The 19,785-nt window shown below is 35.5% G+C and overlaps 1 protein-coding gene across 3 annotated transcripts in view; it reads left to right on the plus strand.

The window, feature by feature from the left end:
- Positions 1-14,364: 14,364 nt before the first annotated feature.
- The window catches only part of LOC141577178 (uncharacterized), a 34,961-nt gene continuing 29,540 nt past the window's right edge, over positions 14,365-19,785 (plus strand). For 2 of the 3 annotated variants that reach the window (XM_074361320.1, XM_074361319.1), the window contains exons 1-4: positions 14,370-15,565; positions 17,415-17,530; positions 17,636-17,717; positions 19,018-19,083. In XM_074361320.1, the coding sequence (XP_074217421.1) occupies positions 14,648-15,565; positions 17,415-17,465 (969 nt within the window). In that variant the 5' untranslated portion in view covers positions 14,370-14,647 and the 3' untranslated portion in view covers positions 17,466-17,530; positions 17,636-17,717; positions 19,018-19,083. Of the gene's footprint in view, positions 15,566-17,044; positions 17,130-17,413; positions 17,531-17,635; positions 17,718-19,017; positions 19,084-19,785 lie in introns of those variants that run through there. The other variant, XM_074361321.1, reaches the window with a different exon arrangement.

The following is a 19,785-nucleotide window of genomic DNA, read 5'->3' on the forward strand; positions in this document are numbered from 1 at the left end:
ACTGAGTTGCTGGTTGTGGGACAGTTCATCTTGCTTCTTATCTGGATACAGACTTTGCTAGAGTAAATTCTAAATCTTTGTTGTTTAATCCACTGAAATTTGGATTAAATCCACACTCACACATATATGAGGACATTTAGCCTATATACAAAATCAGGACATTTTCATCTTCAATGAAAGTTAAGGGCATGAAGCTTTGAAAGTTTTCCATGTTATCAATTATACCAGTATTTCCTGATATAACCAGCCACCTGGTAGTTAGCATTGGCTACCATGAAAACATTCTTAAGCATGAATCATTCTCTCCTGCTAGATTATCTCCTTTTTTCTCACTTCTATCTCTCTTGAAACCTCTTATTCCTTGCTCCCAACTTCTTTTTTTAGTAAATACATATCTTAACAACTCCTCTTTTTTTTTTTTTTGGAAATACTCTTTCTTTCAAGATTGAGAAATAGTATGAAATATTTGATTTTCAATACTGACGTTTAATAGCAGTGTGATCTCATCGAAGTTTTGTCTCAGTCAGATTCAATCTGAAAATGAAAACAAATATGAGTATTATGTGAAAAGGGGTTAGATATGTGATAGCACTTCCCCAAATTGTGTGTATTGCTGGGGTCATAAATTTCTAAAAGGGAGAATTGGAGGCTCATGGAAAAGACAATAACCAACCCTTTGAAGTAAAGCAGTTTGGGCTGCCCAAGTGGGTCTGCAAAGGAGACCTGGTGCAAAAGATTATGGAAAGCTGCTGTCTCCACATATCTGTTGGGTCTCAGTGGCTCTTGGTCAGCAAGATTTTCATTTGGGAAGATGATGTGGGTGTGGAGCCAAAGACAGCAAGAACTAGCTAGAATCCACATGTATCTCTTTGTTACTCGTACCTCTAAATTAACAGATTTCAGATGAGCTGCTTTATTTCCCCTTCCAAAATTTGTAAAAAGAATTTCTTATTTGGGCCAGTTAACAAACTATCATACAGGATAGGGGATTCTTGTAAACTATTCTAGCTTAGCCAAGATGACAGTATAAAAAAATTGCTGCAAGTCAATTAATTTTCCTGTCCTTTAATTTCTTTATTTCTAAAATGTTTGATTTTGCTTCAGCAACTCAGTGTCATAGTTGTTGGAATCACATGTGAATATACACTGAAAATTACAATAATGATAAAAATTGTTGTTTCAAAGTAATTGTGACAACATATTTTAAAATGATTTGCCTAAACACATCAATCTGTGAAAATAAATATTTCATACATTTTAAAAATAGAAGCCTCTTGAAACAGTGTGGGCTTAAGTTGTCTTGTGTATATCTGCTTGTTCTATAGTCTATGATTGTAGATTTCAAATTTTTACAGTGCAGTATGCACAATTTACATAAAAAATTCAATAATCATCTGTTAACTAAATCCTTACTTGTGACTTATAAGATAATACATTAATAATTTAATGTTCATGACACATACAGACAAAGAGGTGGATAGCTTACAAATTCTATTACATGGAATTCTGAAGTTCTTGTACTACCAAGAAAATTATAAATATAGATTTGAATTTTATGTAACTGCTGCTCTGATAAAATTAGTTGGAAGGAAATTCAGTGCTTTGAGTTTTTAATAGTTATGATTTTTAATACTTATTTACTTCAATTTTAGCTAATGAACAGTGGAGACCAAAACACATTTAAGCTGGTAATTTCTACTTCTGGCCAGAAACACATAGGAACTGTGTATAAATAAATGCAAATGCCATTAATGTATAGATTTTTAAAGTTCTACTATATTTTTCTTGGAAATGAAGAGAACTTTCAAAATTATCTTTCTTAATCCTATCATTTGATAGATAAAAAAAGAAAATTACCCAGAAAAAGTAAGAAAAATTATATAGATCATAAATAAACTTTTTGTACAAGTTACTGAACTTTTCCTGTGCCTGCTTTATTTTATTATTGCTTTTTGTAATACAACTGACTACTTAAACCAACCACCAATTGGTATATATTTTACCAATTGTGCACATATTTCTATGATTTAGTCATACAAATGTTGATTATGGTTTGTTCCAAATTCATTTGGATTTGCAAACCTAATCATAACTAAAACAACTGAGGAATTAGAAATTCATTTTAAACAAAAATCAAAGGAGACCTTGCAAGATACTATCCCAATCAAACCTATGGCCCTATTGCAGAAAACAGATTTTAACAAATCTGGGCTAGGCCTTGTTATGTACATGGTATATAGACTGAGGTTCAAACCACAGTGCCTGATGTTGGGAGTATGTGGTCTTATTAAGATAGTGAAAGACATGTAGTCAGTAGTTACAGAGCAGTGCAAGTATTTGACAATGACTGTTTCATAGGAGAGGCAGTGAAGAATTCATTTCTGTGTTTTCATCAGAGACATAGAGTTCAAAACAATGACTTTGGTCCTAAACTTAGGAGATTTTATACTACAATAAATAGTAGTAAGGAGGATGTGTGGATACATTGTGTTGTGCATGTGGGGGCACACACACACATGCCTGTTGTGGGCAAAGGTATGTGTTATTGACAGGGTTAGCTCGTTTAGCCAATACTAAAAACAAGGGGTGGGACATAGATCCCAAGTGACTTTGTGATTTTTACTATTAATAATTCTAAAGAAAAACACTGGCAAAATAAGTAAAAATTACAGAGTTTTTCTAGTTTTTAAATCCAAAATCTGTTTATTTTTTCAAGCTACTGTTATTCTTAGTGAAGGGGAATAACAGTTCCTGCCTTTTACAGTGAAGGAATAGAGTATTCATGATGTGACTTTTCATTAAAATATGAAATTTTCCATCCTAAGGTCCTCAAAAATGAGGTATTCTACCCTGATCAGAAATGGTCCTCTGGGCATTGGCTCATATGGGATAATTTAATGGAATTTCACATTCTGTAATTGAGAATATATGTTCATCTAATGATGCCAAGCATATTTTAAAAACCCCTCAATGCTGAAGTTTCAGTCTCCTGCCATGATTGTTCATACCTCTCAGTTGATTAGTAATTCTAAATGACAATGAAAATCAAAGTGAATTTTCATATTGTGTTTACACCATTAGTGAAAATCTAATTAAATATCTAATAATTAATGCAACTCCTTCCAGGAGAGTTAATACATTAGAGAATGTCAATGGGGAATATCCAGTGGGAATATTACCTTCATTGTTGTGTTTCATATAGTGAATTGAGTGAATTATAGTGTATATTATATTTTATATGCATATTTTTTAAAAACTGTGTGGGCAAGACAATCCAGTTCTTGGTACAGTAATGTAACTTTCTTTTAGTTGGACATTATTATATTGATGTCTTACACCAGTTCACCCAGTCAGCTAGCCAGTAAACATTTAGAGAGTGCCTAATACGTGACCAGCACTGTGTTAAATGTTAGTGATATAGAAAGTGTTAATATAGAGACCTTTTTCTCAAAAGGATCTTTTCTTAAATTACTAACCATTATAATTAACTTAAACTTCTAATTTTCAGTGGGGAACTTTTGAGTGGAATTCAGAGAAGGTTATGGTGTGTATTAGAATATCCTTTGGCATTCTATTTCCACATGAGGAGTATTTATCTTCTCCTACTTTTGGGCTTGAACTTGTAACTTGCTTTGGCCCGTAGGCTATCAGCAGATATGATGTGATGCAAGCCAAGGCTTGAAATGTGCTTATGCACTGGGCTTTCTGTCTTGTACTCTACCTCTACCATGAGGACATGCTGAGTAGACTGATTGGCCTCAAACAATTCAAAGGCACTTTATATTAGACCTGAACTGAACCCATGTCCTGGAACTAAACCTAAGTGAGGGCATCAGAGTTCTCAGCAGAGCTAGCCCAGTGGGTCAGCAGTTTGAGGTAGAACCCCAGATGAACAATTAGTCAGTGCATAAGAATACTTAGCTTTATAAGCCTCTAAGCTCTGGGATGTTTTGTTGCAGACCCATAGCTGACAGAAACAAATGAATCTGTGGTTTATAGTGATTGCAATAACAGATCTGTTTTTCTTTTTAGATCTTGTATTTAAAAATATTTACAAGAGTATAAATATGTGTTCTCTGTTTTAAGGAAACAGAGGCTTCATCATTATTTAACTATAATTTAAGAACCAAGCAACAAAGGCAGAAACAGTGAAAACATCAATGGTGTAAATGTAATAATATGAATGATTCTATTCTGCCAAATGTATCCATGACAATTTCTTAAGTGATCATCAAAGTATACGCAAATTATTCTCCTCGGAAGGCCCTGTAAGCTCCCTGTGTAGTTAACCAGTTTACATAAACATGGAAGACAGTGATGGAGTTGCTTCTTGATTTAAAAAAAAAGTTGTGTCAGCGTGTTTAGGTAATTTTTTAAAGTTGTGTTTGTGTTTCATCTGAGTTGGCTCAAAAAATGACAAATAGGCAACATAAATATAAAAATTCAAGGCCACTAAGAGAAAGAAATATGTGCTAGACTTAAAGCCATTAATATGCAATTGTTAACTCCTTAAAATAAAGCACACTCTTATTTTATATTATACACCTCTAGTCCTTAGAGCTATGACTTTCGTGATGTTGGTATATCATGTATGAGCAATAAATAGTATTATGTGACTCAAACAATGATCACACATAAATATATTACTAATGAAAAGTTAAATGTTTAGGGACCTTTGTATTGTTAGTCCTTGTATAAGTTACTAAATTTACTAAAACAACCTTTTCATGTACATATGTACATTAATAATAGAAAGTCATCTGGCATAAATTAACTGTATTTTCAGTGATTATAGTCACACCTCAAATCTCTGGAAGCAGTTATTTGGTACACTTTGACATGGACCTTTTAAAAACTAGATTAAATTATTAGTAACTGTAAAATCTCTGACAAGAAAATGCTTCTTTCAGGACGTTATATATAAATATAAAATTGAAAGAAGGACGTACCCTCCTGTGAGAAAAGCAAATGTAAATATCCAGTTGTGTGGATTAGGTGAAGCAAGGCCCTAGCGTTCACTCTACATACTTTTATAGTGGGCGTTTTTTTCACCGTGACTCTTTCACCTCAGGTTGACTAAATGTGACTTGTTCACAACTCAAAATTTAAATAGTTTGAGCTCATGTACGCCTTATGAAAAAAGCGAGATTCAGCATTGCATATTTAACTCTTAAAGTGTAAACTGTCTCATATTTACTATCACACAAATTAACAGAACAAAAATAGGTAAATACAATAGAAAAATATAAATCTGTAGGCAAAATTGACCTGTAAAAATAAATGGGATTATTCCAACAATGCAAATTAATTTGCCTGTATACAATAAATTAATGTAGTATGGCACATTAATAGATTACAAAACTACAAGGGGAAAAGCAATTGATCATTTCAGAAGATGCAGAGAAAATACGTGATTAAAGTCCAATACTGGTCCTAATAAAAAGCTCTTAGAAAACAAGAAATGAAAGAACTTCTTTATTCTGACAAAGAATACCTAAAAAAAAAAAAAAACAACAAAGTAAACTATTGTGATGAATACAAAAAAGGTAAAAACATTAACTTCAAATTAGAAACAAGTTAACAATAACCTCTATGACCTTTTCCATTCATCATTGTAAGGGAGGTACTTAAGACCTTAGTAAGAAACAGAATCAAGTGTATTATTTACTAGAATCTGAATGAAATAATCTAAACTGTTTATGTTAAAAAAACCAAAAAGATAGGTATAAAAAGAGTAGTTTTCAGAGACTAAGTATCAGGTGTATTTCTATGCCTAGAAACAAAATGTTAGAAATGCAATAAACAGATACAATTTTAACCACAGAAAAATATGAAGAAAAGAAATTCACCAAATAAAAGTCTTGCATGCCATCCGAAAAAAAAAAAATTATGACTGTGTGGAAATGCATTAAAGATACAAAAGTAACTGGATAAATATAGCTTCTTCATGAATATGGAAAGCCAATATCTTAACCATATAAAATCTTACCAAAGTGATTCAGATTTAATCTCTATGATTAAATTCTGGCAGAGGTTTGAAAGGTACTCAACAAACTTACTCTAAAATTTATATGGAAAAAGACACAGCCAATAATAGTCAAGTTATTCTTGAAGAAAATTAGGTGAGTGTAAATTCCAGCCATAAATATTAGCCAGTAACACTTAGCAGAAAAGATAGAAAAACACACAAATGTGAAACTTTAAGTTTAAACTTTAAACTTTAAGTACAAGAGATGTGGTGTTGGGGCAAGGAATAGCGACTTTATTTGGAAAGCTGGCAGACCGAGAAGATGGCCGACTAATGTCTTGGAGAACCATCCAGATCCAGTCACAATACAGGCTTCTTTTATACAAAAAAACAAAAACACAAAAACAAAAAACAAAAAACAAACAACAAAAACATGGGAGGGTGTATGGTTGGTTGTTGCAAACTTCTTGCTGTAGAAATTCTTTGTTCTTGCAGCTGTCCATGTGGGTCTGTTCATGGTGTCCCTGTAAACCTCCAACAAACAAGTGTTATTCTCTATTCTGCAGCTTCTTATCTTTATGTGAGTGCAGAGCTAGCAAGACTAAGCCTAGGAAACAGGACACAGTGGTCAAAACTAAAGGAACAGATCTAATATAGAGTCAGATTTGTTCTCCTCTATTACATTAACTTCAGAAAATTATAATATCCTTATAAATTAAAGGTGTACACACACGAACTCCAGCAATTTTTTCCCTAAGTTACCTTCAACCTTCTGCATGTGTTCTGTGTTCACCAAGATAAATATACAAGTATGTTCATAACATCATTGCTTATAGTAATCAAACATTGTAAATAACTCAAATATCCACTTTTTGGAAAATGGATTAATGGAGTAATTTCTAAGTTGCATTCTAAAAATTTCAGTTTTATAAAAACTAATAATTCTAAATATAAAAATTGTAGTAAAGTGAATGTTTCAGGGGAAATTGAACAAAAATATAACATTTAATAAATATAAATGGCAACTTAAACTAAATGATATCATTTTATTGATATATATGTGTGTTCAAGAAATTATAAAGAAAAGCAGGAGAAGGCATTTTAAAATCTCAGGATACCTCCATAGTGAAGAAAGAGAGGTAAATAGGATAAAAATAAAAGCACATTAGGGGCTTTAATAATAAAGTACATGCTTTAGTTAATTTCAAAAAGAAGGTTCATAAATTTCAGTTAGCCAGACAATTATCCACTTTTGTTGTTTAAATTTTATCTTAGTTATTTTTGTGAAAATAGTACAACTTTAGCCTTATGAAATTTGTGGACACTTCCTTTCTGACTTACTACATAGTTACTTTTTGTCAATTTTATATGTACCTTTAAAAATATATATTCTGTGAGGTGTACAAATTGTTAGACAAAAGTTGGAAACTCTATAAGAAAATCCTCTCTATAACTTTTTTGTCTAATTAATCTACAAAGTTTCAAGGGATTTGTTTGTTTTTATTACTGTAAATCCTCTCACTTTAATTTTGAGTTTCTCAATATCCCGACATTCTTTTTTATCTGTCTACCCTATATCTACATATATGAGAGGACCAAGACCGTGATGCCACAATCATTCTTCCCAGAGGAAGCCCATGTCCTGGGATCTATAGGACCCAGCAGCATATATAAATATATATTTATCTACACTGGCACATTATAATCACTCATAATTACCTTTGGACTCACTCTTGGTGTTGAATACTCTATATGTCTGGACAAGTGTACAATGGTATTTATCCACCATTACAGTACCACACACAATTGTTTCACTGCCCTAAAAATCCTCTGTGCTTTACCTAATCAATCTTCCCTTTTTCATAACACTTAGCAATTTTTCATCTTTTTATTATCTCCATAGTATTGTTTTTTCCAGAATATCATGAGGTTGGAACCATATAATACATAGCCTTTGTAGATTGGCTTCTTTCACTTATCATTATACATTTAAGGATCTATATTATCTTTCTATGGCTTAATAGCTCATTTCTTTTCAGCACTGAATAATAATCCATTGTCTGATTGTACTATGGTTTATCCATTCTCCTACTGAAGGATATTTTTGTTGCTTCCATGTTTTGATAATTACAAACAAACCTGATGTAAATATCCTTGTGTAGGTTTTCATGTGGACATAGTTTTCAGCTCCTTTATGTAAACTGCAAAGAGTTGACTTGAAGGATTTTATGGTAAGAGCACATTTAGTTTTGTAAGAAACTGCCAAACTATCTTCCAAACTGTTTTAATCATTTTGTATTTCCATCAGCAATAAATAAGAGTTCCTGTTGTTCTACATCTTGGCAGGATGTTTGGTGTTGTCAGTGTTCTAGATTTGGTTAGTCTAATAGGTATGTAGTAGTAACTTCTTGTTTTAATTTGTAGTTTCCTAATGACATATAATGCTGAACATATTTTCATATGTTTGCTTGCTATCTGTTATCTTTGGTGAGGTGTCTGCTCAGGTAAATTGCTCATTTTTTAAATCAGGTTGTTTAATGTTCTATTGTTGAGCTTTTTAGAATTCTTTGTATATTTTGGCTAATAGTCTTTTATCAGATATATTTTTTGCAAATACATCCTCCCAATCTGTGGCATGTCTTATCATCCTTTTGACAATGTCTTTTGCAAAGAAAACAAATTGTAATTTTTTTAAAAGTTCAGCTTTGAAATTATTCCTTTCGTTGATCATGCCTTTGGTGCTTTATCAAAAAGAAAAGTGAACAAAGTCAAAATATGGACTAGATAATCCTTTAAATAACAGAACGAAATTTCCAAAGATGGAGCAAAATACCATAATGTACCTATAATATAAAAACCAGTTAAAATGACTAGTTTCTTGATATAAAGTAGAAAATACATAAAAATATATAATTAGAAAAAATTTAACTACAGAATAATAACTATCAGGAAAAAACAACAAACAGGTTGTTTTTTATATAATATTGGCAAAACTGGATTAAAGAAGACAGTTTCTTGAAATTTATGTTTTGTAGAAAAGTCATCCTGAATTTTATATTCTAGAAATAGCCAAAATATTATACAAGTATGAAATAAATGAAGTTATCTTCAGTGATATAAAGAATGAGGGGTTTAATGCCTGAAAAACACATCTGAAGGAAAAACAAAAGAAAGTCACACAAAAAAATGAAAATAAATGAACAAAGTTTTATGTGGAAAACAAAATAGACAGTCATAAATAAATTAGTCAATAATACATATGGATAAGCCTAAATTGAGTCAATTTTCCTATTAAAAGACATTAAAATGCATAGATTCTAAGATATTTGGGGGGAATCTCTATGATATTTGCAAGAGGAACACTTAAACATGCTACAAAAACTATTGAAAATAAAATATGGAAAAAGAAACACCAGAAAGAAATACCTATTACTATAAAAAGTAGTTATATCAGTTTTAGATTTAAGCAACATAAAAGAGCAAGGGTAAATATATTGGAAATGTCATGTTTTATATCTCAGTTTGGGTGGTAGATTAATGGATATATATTTTATAATCATAACCTGTATGTATCAAATGTTTCATAATTTAGAAATGCAAATAAAAAAATATAATCAAATCTTACTGTAATGTAACAAATAATTAAACATTTTTTTGCATGTATTTCCTGGGTATTAGTTATGTGTGTGTATGTTATATATATGAATGTTTTTGTCCTAGAATCAAATTATGCACACAATTTTGCTCTATGAACATTAGACATTCTATATTGAGAATCCCTTATGGTTTTAAAAGACTTTAAATATAATTAATAACAAAGTAAATTTTTATTTGTGAAAACCATAAGAAATATAGTTACTCAGCTTTACTGATGCTGTTACATTGTTTTTAATGCTTCACACTGGCATTTTTCTATTAAAATAACCATTCTAATATCTCTTTATTTATGCATTTGAAACGACTTTAACTTTGTAATTAAATTCTCAAAAATCTTTAGTGAATAATATAGGTTATGAAATTTAGAGACAGAAAAAATATTACTCACAAGCCCATAATTAACTAAATTTAATCTTTGATATAGAGACTTCCAGAATGGAATGATTAAAAATATACTCAATATATTAATCATAAATTTTGCACAGAAATTTTAAAATGTTTTACATATCCAAGAAGTCATTAACTCTGTTTTCCTTTTCTTCTTTTTCCCCACTACTTATACCTAATATGGATCAGTCTTGAAGGGATCATCAAGAGGACATGACTGCTGGAATGTGTTTCACTTGCCTTCTCTGAAGAAGCCCTACCAAGTACTTAGCCTTGTGACAGTAATGTGCTTGTTGCCAAGACTATCCGGACAGTATTTTAAGGCTTCTATATAAACTTTTAAGATTCTTGTGGGGTTGCGAGGAGACTCTTGTGGCTGCTCAAGACAAGTCTCATAAGTAAGTTATCTTGCTGATAAGACCTGCCACCCACTAAAATGCAGTGCTCTGCTTCTTTCTATGGCCTCTCCTTCCCCTCTGTGTTGGACCAGTTCGTGGATCATCAAGCAGACTGGGCTGAAGTACATCCTCCAGCAATTCTCTCTGTGAAGTTGTCTGGGTGTAAATTTTTTGGCATCCTTTTTATTTCTAGAAGTGTATTTGTTTATTATTCTCACAACTGCTAATTTGTCCAGACGCATAGTTTTAAGCTTAGAGTGATTTATCTTCCATTCATCATGATGAAAATGTCTCTCCTTACACAGATTCATTATCACGGTGGCCCAGATTTTTTTTTTTTATTTCAATTCGAAATTATATAGGCAGAGGTATCTTTTCATCAATTGTGACATCAATGTTTTGAACAATTTTAATATACATGCTGTTTACTGAAATAAAATTATATAACATAAGAGTTGTGGGTTAAGTTTTATTTGGGGCTAAATGAGGACTATAATCTAGGAGACAGCACCTCAGGTGGCTCTGAGGAACTTTTCTGAAGAGGCAGGGGGAAACTCAGTATTATATATGTAATTTTAGTGAAGGGGAGTATGTCAAACACACATTGAGTTCTTTTGCCAGTTATGAGGAGCAGACATCACTGTTAATGAATTTAGTGCTCTTCTAGATATAAGGAGATGCAAGAATTGGGGCTCATAAAATTTTCTCCTGAAAACATCTATCTGAATCTCTATTTTGTCAGTTTTCCCACAGCACAAAGTGCCCCATTCCTAATCTCCACCTTGAACTTTCAGGGAGTGTTGGAGGTCAGCGGCTACAGTGGCTCGTGATTGGTTACAGTACCAAGCAGAAGTAGATGGCAAATAGTATAAATGATTATTCTCCTTAACATTTTTATTTGAATTATTTTTGATCACTTTTTTCTCCATTATAATTTTATATTTTACTTGAAAATATAGACTTATGATTGATAAAAATTCACTGTTAAATCTTTTATTTGTAAATATTAGAAAAGAAAGTTATTTTTGCTATCTCAACTTTTTTATACATTTTCTTTTAATTGTATCTGTGTTATTAACCATATAATAATCAATAATGCAAATTGATATAAAGTAACATGCATTTACAAAATCAAACAAGTTAGACTGAAATATCATTTTAAGAATTATTTTTATTTATTGGCATTTATTTTGAAATATTTTCAAAATAGACGTGATCCTCACTTTGTCTACCTGTAGATTCAATACCCTTTAACATAGCATTTATATAATCTTGTCTTACTTCTTACATTTTAAAAAATGTATCCTTTTCTTAGTACTTACTATTATTTTTTTAGGATAAATATATAGTTACCATTCCTTCTGATTCTTTGAATGTCTTAGTATTACTTTGGCTTAACTACAAACATAACAACCTTAGTGGTAACACAATTATAGAATTATAATATTTTCCTCAAAGCTTTATAGCTATTTCCATAATATATTGTGGCTAGTCAGTCTTTAATAGAAGAAGACAAGGCTATTCTTTGTTTTCTCTAGAGAAGTAATTTTGTTTATATTTTTTTCTGGTCCACTTTTAAATTTAACATTTTGAAATAGATATAGATAAATATCTATTTTGCATTATAATTAAGCTTTAAACATGGTATATTCTTTTACTTATGTTGCTATGCCTATTCCCTGCCCTGGGAACAGATCTGGGTATCCAACAGTTTGGCACATTTTCTTGGTTGTTCTCTGATTGCTAAGAGTCAGGTCATACCCATATTGTAGCAACTGCACTGGATGACTGAATTTCTAATGTTATTTCCTTCTTTTGAGCTGCAGTTTCATTAAATTTATGTATTATTTATTGTAGAAGCAAATAAAAGCTTATATTTATAGGTAAATGGCATAAGTTTTAGTGGAATGTGGAGGTCACAATACACATGTTTAGTTGATATAGATCTTTACTCTAAATAATGATGAAATTTTTTGATGTTAAGTTGCCTTCCTGCTTTCCTTCCCTCTTCTTTTCTTTCTTTTTGATTGGTATTTTTTGCTCTAAAGTTTATTTTTTTGGCAAAATCTTATTTGAATTGATACAGAGATGAAGGATACACACACACACATAAATGTCTATATAAACTCTACTAAATAAATAATCATAAAATCCCTGTTTCTCAAATCAATTCAAAATATTTTAAGAATGCTGCTTTCCTTGAATTAAACTTAATTCTTCTCCTCACTTATTTATTAAGCAGCATTCCTTTGTCATGCAGTGACTATAGCCTTGTTCTTCCTGTAAGTAATTGTGTTTTATAAATTTGTAAGCAACCAGAGTGATTTCAGAATTTGTTAAAGATTTACAAAAAATTGACATGATCTTAACCACATGCTGCTATTGCCAATATGCCCTTTAGAGTGATGTTTTTACTAAAAGCAATGTCTGACTCCTTCACATTCCTACAATAATGGCCTTATTATTATACTACAAAAGATGACATCTTCAAACAAAAAATGACTAACTCTATAACAATATTCCATGAATTCACTTATTACACAATATTAACAAACTGCTTAAAGAATGAATCAAAACCATATAAGATATTATTTCTCATGTATTGGAAAAAAATTATACGATGAAGTAAATTAAATCTAGTAGTGTGAAAACATTCTAAGCCTTTCTAATGATAAAAACTTTAAACGTAAAATATTCTACTTCAAAAATGCTTTCAGAGATGTTATAAATGGTGAGAGGATGTATATATCATATATAGTTTTCTGTTTTTGAATTTGATTATATTATAGCAATGGAACAGTGTAATATTAAATTTTAAAAAATGCATATCAATTGAAGATATAAATTAACCTCAAATTTGGGTTGTAAATAATTTTATATTTAGCTTTCAGTTTTCTTTATGTGTTTTTATATAATTTCAGGAAAATAATTATCATATATAAATGTACACATCTGAGTCTTTATCTAATATGTCTCAATCTCAAGAGTTCTAAAACCCCTCAATTTCCTTCTTTGCTTCCTTCCTCTTTCCTTCTTTCCTTTCTTCTTTTCTCCCTTCTTTCCTATTCCTTTATTGGTAATTTGGGGTATAAAAGTTAATTGTTGGCAATATTTTATCAGAACTTTTAATGTGAATGAAGGATGAGAGATATATACATATATACACACACACATATAGTGATGATCCAACTTGGAATAAATATTCCCATATTTCTATGAAAAATTATGAATGCATTTAACTATAGTATGTTATTCCTTAACATTTTTCATAATATACAGTATATGTACTTACAACTTTATACTGTGAACTTAATTGTTTAATATCTACCTTCATGCATGGAAGAGTTTTTATGTTATTATAAAGCATACTTTAATAATGTGATAAAGGAGAATTACATGGTGTTAAGAAATTGTGTTAATGTAATGGGCTTTATGAATTCACAAATTAGCTGAGCACTGAGAGTGATTGGAATTAGATAGGCAAATCTCTTGAGGGGAGTAGGGCATTGATGTGTAAAAGATTATTCCTGAGAGTGAGAATAGCATGTGTATGGCCCTGTAGCATGAGGGAACATAGTAAGTACGAGGATTGTAAGACGTATATCTATGGTAATGATCATGAAGGTGAACAAGGAGTGATTTGAGGCAACTAACAAGGGTAAGGCCAAATATATAACAGTCAGCATGTTACAGCAGGCTGTCCGGCGAGCCGGCCCTCCGCCCGCGCCGCGGGGTGGGCTAGCGCCCCGCGGGGGTCTCGGGCTCCCAGCCCACTGCCCCGCCTCCCCGCCACCCGCTAGGCGTCGTCCGGGGACGCCCCTCGCCGAGAGAGACCCTCAATCACAAGTCACCCAGCCCTCCCCACCCTCCTCGCCGTGCCACGCAACCCCGCCCCCGAACCGCCCTCCCGATCTTCCTGCAGTACCCCTCGCCCCTCGCCGGGAAGAAGTGACTCCAGCAGCCGTGGCGGCTCTTTGGGCCCAAGGGGCGGGCGCGGCAGCCATTGGCGGAGGCCGCTGCCTCCGGCTGTCAATCCCGCGGCCCGGCCCCGCCCCACCGGCGGAGTGTGGCAGGACGCAGGGCCGCGGGGGCTGTCGGGACGGCTCCAAGATGGCCGCGCGCTTGGGATCCGCACCTGCTGGCGGCCTCGAGCCCCGTTAACTGCCACCGCTGCTGACCGGAGCCGCCAGTAGGCCTGGCGACTCCGTGGGCTGTCCCCGCGGGGCGAGAGGCCGCCATGGCGACCCTGGAAAAGCTGGCGAAGGCCTTCGAGTCCCTCAAGTCCTTCCAGCGGCCGCCGCCTCAGCCCCCTCAGCCGGCACCGCAGCCGCCGCCGCCTCACCCGGTACCGCCGCCGCCTCAGCCCCCTCAGCCGGTACCGCTGCCGCCTCAGCCCCCTGAGCCGGCACCGCAGCCGCCGTCGCCTCAGCCGGCACCGCAGCCGCCCCCGCTTCAGCCCCCTCAGCCGGTACCGCAGCCACCGCCGCCTCAGCCGGTACCGCCGCCGCTTCAGCCCCCTCAGCCGGCACCGCAGCCTCAACCGCCGCCGCCGCCGCCTCAGCCCCCTCAGCCGGCACCGCAGCCGCCGCCGCTTCAGCCGGACCCGCAGCCGCCGCCGCCTCAGCCCCCTCAGCCGGTACCGCCGCCGCCTCAGCCGGCACCGCAGCCTCAACCCCCGCCGCCGCCGCCTCAGCCGGTACCGCCGCCGCCTCAGCCCCCTCAGCCAGCACCGCAGCCGCCGCCGCCGCCGCCGCCTCAGCCCCCTCAGCCGGCACCGCAACCGCCGCCGCCTCAGCCGGTACCGCCGCCGCTTCAGCCCCCTCAGCCGGTACCGCAGCCACCGCCGCCTCAGCCGGTACCGCCGCCGCTTCAGCCCCCTCAGCCGGCACCGCAGCCGCCGCCGCCTCAGCCCCCTCAGCCGGTACCGCCGCCGCCTCAGCCGGCACCGCAGCCTCAACCCCCGCCGCCGCCGCCTCAGCCGGTACCGCCGCCGCCTCAGCCCCCTCAGCCAGCACCGCAGCCGCCGCCGCCTCAGCCTGTACCGCCGCCGCCTCAGCCCTCTCAGCCGGTACCGCCGCCGCCGCCTCAGCCGGCACCGCAGCCTCAACCGCCACCGCCGCCCGTCCACCATGAGTCAGGAGCCGCTGCACAGACGGTGAGTCCCTGCGGGTCCCTCCCCAGCCCTGCGCGGGTCTCCGTCCCTCCCTCGGCCTCCCCCGAAGGCCCCGAGGCGGTCCGGGCCCCAGGCCTCTGCTTTCCCGGCTGCGAAACTCGGGAAGGAACGGGGCTGTGTTGTGATCCGAGGCCGCGCGTCCCGTTCGGCTTCCTCTGGGCCACTCCCCACCCCTCTCCTTCTCCGGGCCAGGTGTAACATTTTGTCTTCCCTTTTCAACTGAGGGTTTAAAACAGTGTTTCAGATAACTGTCAAAACGCTATGCATGCAAAACCCTAGGTTAACTTAAGGGAAGGAGTAGGAGAGAAGAGGGGAAGGAGCGAAGTTCACTCGTCACTTCTGTGGGGGTGGGTTAGATGGTCACAGTGGTGAACGCTTAACTGCTACATGGCCCCGTGCACTTACCAGCATAGTCGTTACTGTTACTAACCCCGGACAGCACTGGTGTTAAGGAGGCATGACCATGGACCTTGTGCTCATTGAGCTTAATTTTACACAAACTAAGATTTCCACAGAATCAAGACAGGCAGTAAACGCCAGCTGCAGAGGACAGCTTGTGCAGGGTTGGGGAACAGCATGGCATGATCAGAACTTTAGTTTGACTGGCTTGAAATGTAGAGGGAAAGGGAAACTTCACACTGATGAATCAGAGAGGAGATAGCTGTTTTTATTAAACTAAAATGGTTAAATGAGCCTTGTTGGTTAATGATTTGCCTTAGCAATGTGAATTTGGATTCTGCAAGTATTTTATAAGTTCTGTAAGAAGCTTGTTTTAAAATTTCAAAACTCTTAAGATATTAGAAGTTCAGTTTTATTTTATAAGAATTTTTTAAAAAGTGTTTATTTAACTCAATTAGAACTGAGTTCCTTTAACATAGACTTTATTATCTCATGTATTAATACCCTCTAGAGGTACACAATGAAAAATGTGATTTATAAACAGACACATACAGACACAAGGAAAACAGAGTATGTAGCTTCAGTAACAGTTTAAGAGAAAAGTCAGAAACAGAAATTTTCCCTGGTCAAAATATCAAAAAAAGCATCTGGGGCTTATATCCTTTAATTGATTTGAGCTCTAAATGGACAAATACACAATTTTTTTTTTAAATTGCTAAGAACAAGATTCTTTTTCACGTTGAATAATGATTTTGAAGTTTAAATAAATACCAACAATAGAGCTATGAGGGAGGAAAAATATAAAATACTGATTTTTTTTTTTAATCTCACCGTAAGGTGCATTCTTAAATACATAGGAGAGAACTGTCATGATTTGCGCAACTCGCTTGCAAATAGTTCAACAGTATTAACAATGATTGAATTTAGATGGTGGGCATATGGGAATTTATCATCCTATTAAACAGTTTTCTGTACTTCTGAGACTTAGAATAAAACATTGGAAGAAACCTGTTAGACATAATGCTCTATGTGAAGTAATTTGTTCCCTTTGTGAAATTCTAGGAAGGTTAAAATGCATGTTCATAACATCAAGAAAATCACAAGCATTTACGATGTAATCAGAACTACCTGAGGATCTGTGAAACTTATTGAGTTGGTGAATTTTTTAAAATGTCTTAAAACATTTTGTTTTTACAAAGATTACAGGAGTAAGAGAAGATAAATTTTAATCAACTCTTAATATTTTTTTCCTGGTTGATGTGATATAATTAAATGTGGGGAAAAAAGGTAAATTCTAAAAGGAGACACTACCTTGATGGTTTTCTATGGTGGAAACTCAAGCAGGAGGAAGTTTAATTTAAAAACATAAATTACTGCTCTTTATAATACATTCTAAGTTGTCATTCTTTTGAATGCCTTCCTTTCCAAACAGGTGTGTTATTCTGGGAGATCATCAGGACTTCTGGGTATTTGGAGGTACTGACCTAACCAGTGGAACTGCTGATTTATAAGAAGTTGTCCAGAGTTTTGGAAAACTGATTAGTAGAGGTAAATAATGTTTCCTTGGCAAGTGATGACAGAAAGTGACTTGAGTGAATTTTCCTTTGTTTTTAGGCAGATGTACCTAACCATGTATGTTAACAATGATTACAGGCTGGAGACCGAGAAGAACTACCATTTTTGCCAGCTGGGATGCAGAAAAATTTGGACTTCTGGGTTCCACAAATGGGCTGAGGTAACTAAGACAGAAAACGTATCTTCTTGGTCAACATGTATCTCAGGGTAATCACAGATGTGTTCCATTACCTGATATTGTTTTAATTTGGATAAATACTCAAGAAAATTTAAGAAATAGAGTTTGCTTTTGCTTTTACATCAGTTTGGTAAAACAGAACAACCTCTTAATTACTAAGTACAAACCAAGTTTTTCATTATTTTTAAAATATTTTAGTTTCTATTTGTATTTGTTTTGTGATAAGTAAGTAAAATCTGTAAGCTCAGAAAATAGTCAAACCTAGGAAGCTGCTTCTGACAAGTGAATTAGCTTATTGAAAATCTGATATAGATCCTTGGCATTAATTTTCAAGTTTTTACAGTTTCCTTGGATTTCTTCTATCTAGGAAAACAACATGCTCTTTTAAGATGACTATACTCTGATTATAGTCTCTCCTTTATGGATTCCGTACTAAATTGTAACCATAGGTATATTTTACCATTTACAAAAGTGCCTGATTGGGAAGTATAATACAATGATTTTGTAAATTGAATTACTCTAAAATTTAAAGGATTTATTTTTAATTCAATTATGATTAATTTTCATTTGTCACTGGCTCTTAATGCTTTATTTTAAAGTGTCTTTCATAAGCCCCCTTCATTCATCTTCTTCCCTTAGGCTCTCTGTCCAGTAACTCTAAGTTCTTACATGTTCATGGTAGGCTTGTGTGTTTTTTTTAAAGGCAGGTGCACCAAAAAGCACTTTCCTGTGACTATCCTCTGTTTTGTTCATCATTTATCAGTCCAAATTGTATAGAATTGATTTGAAGAATGCCATATCTTTCTTATCATTGTATCTGGTTTTTAAAATGCTTTCCTTCTGACTCATTTCTGCATACTTTAAAATAATAATATGAATCAAATAAGTATGGGAATAAAATCACAGTTACTTGTATCACATTTGATTCCATGTATATTGCAAAGTATTATTATTATGTTGGTGTTATGAACATGCATTTCATAATACACTTATTTACATGAATCAGATCTTATTCATTAAGGTCATTTACTTTTAGAAATATGTAATTTCTTGTGAATACATGTATATAGAAATACATGTGTCTTTCTATAATTTAAGCAGCTTAGAATACAGATAAAATAAATCCAAGATATAAGATAATATGCCTTACATTAATTTAAATTCATGTGAGTTAAAAGACAATTTGAATATTGTTTCCCATTTTCTACTAGCTTCTTGATCATATTCAGCAACACATTTACCTTTACATATAGTTAAGGAATCTTTTTTATTTCTACTCTAGCTTTGTCATAATGGAAAATCTGCAGCAGAATCAGCTGTCATCTATCCCATGTGGCCAAGTGCAGAGGTGAGAATTCTCATTTGTGGGATGACCACTCACAGCTTTAAATGTTTTTACTGTAACTGCTCTTATAAGGTAGCAAGCTAGAGAGAGAGAGAGAGAGAAACAGAGAGAAGAAGAGAGTTCTCTCTGTATATTCCCATGTGTGTGATGGCATTAGTCTTCTTCTGCTGTATTTTTCTAGAATGTGTGTGCGTGTGTGCATGTATGTGTGAGAGAGAAATGTCTTGTCTTTGTCCTAATAGCCACTCTTCTCTCCCTCTAGTTTTTTCTCTATCCTCCCCTCCTTTCTTTTTCTTTTTCATCAATATCTTCTCTTTCAGAAAATTCTTGATAAATCAAATTTCCAACTTCCTCACTTTTAATATGGTAAAGTTACTTGGATCCCCAACGTCAAGGGATCTCATACTTTAATGTCTGTAAGGATTGCCAGGGACACCTTTTAAAAGTACACATTTCCAGGCCTTACTTTGAGCAGTTCTCTTCCAGTAGATCCAGGGTGAGGCTGAGCATCTCCGAGCCTTCCCCCTTCATATTATGGTGCAGGGGATCAGGGGCAGTTTTCCTCTGGGTCTCCGTGCTGTTGCTATGAAAAGTGGCTACAGCATCACTAATATTTTTCTTTCTTGTTTTAATTGCATTAATATTATCAAGCAGTTAATAGCATTTTCTTAAAATTATGGTCAAAGGCATAGGCGTTTGATTTAT

This window comes from Camelus bactrianus, chromosome 3 (genome assembly GCF_048773025.1).
Source record: "Camelus bactrianus isolate YW-2024 breed Bactrian camel chromosome 3, ASM4877302v1, whole genome shotgun sequence".
NCBI classification, from domain to species: Eukaryota; Metazoa; Chordata; class Mammalia; order Artiodactyla; family Camelidae; genus Camelus; species Camelus bactrianus.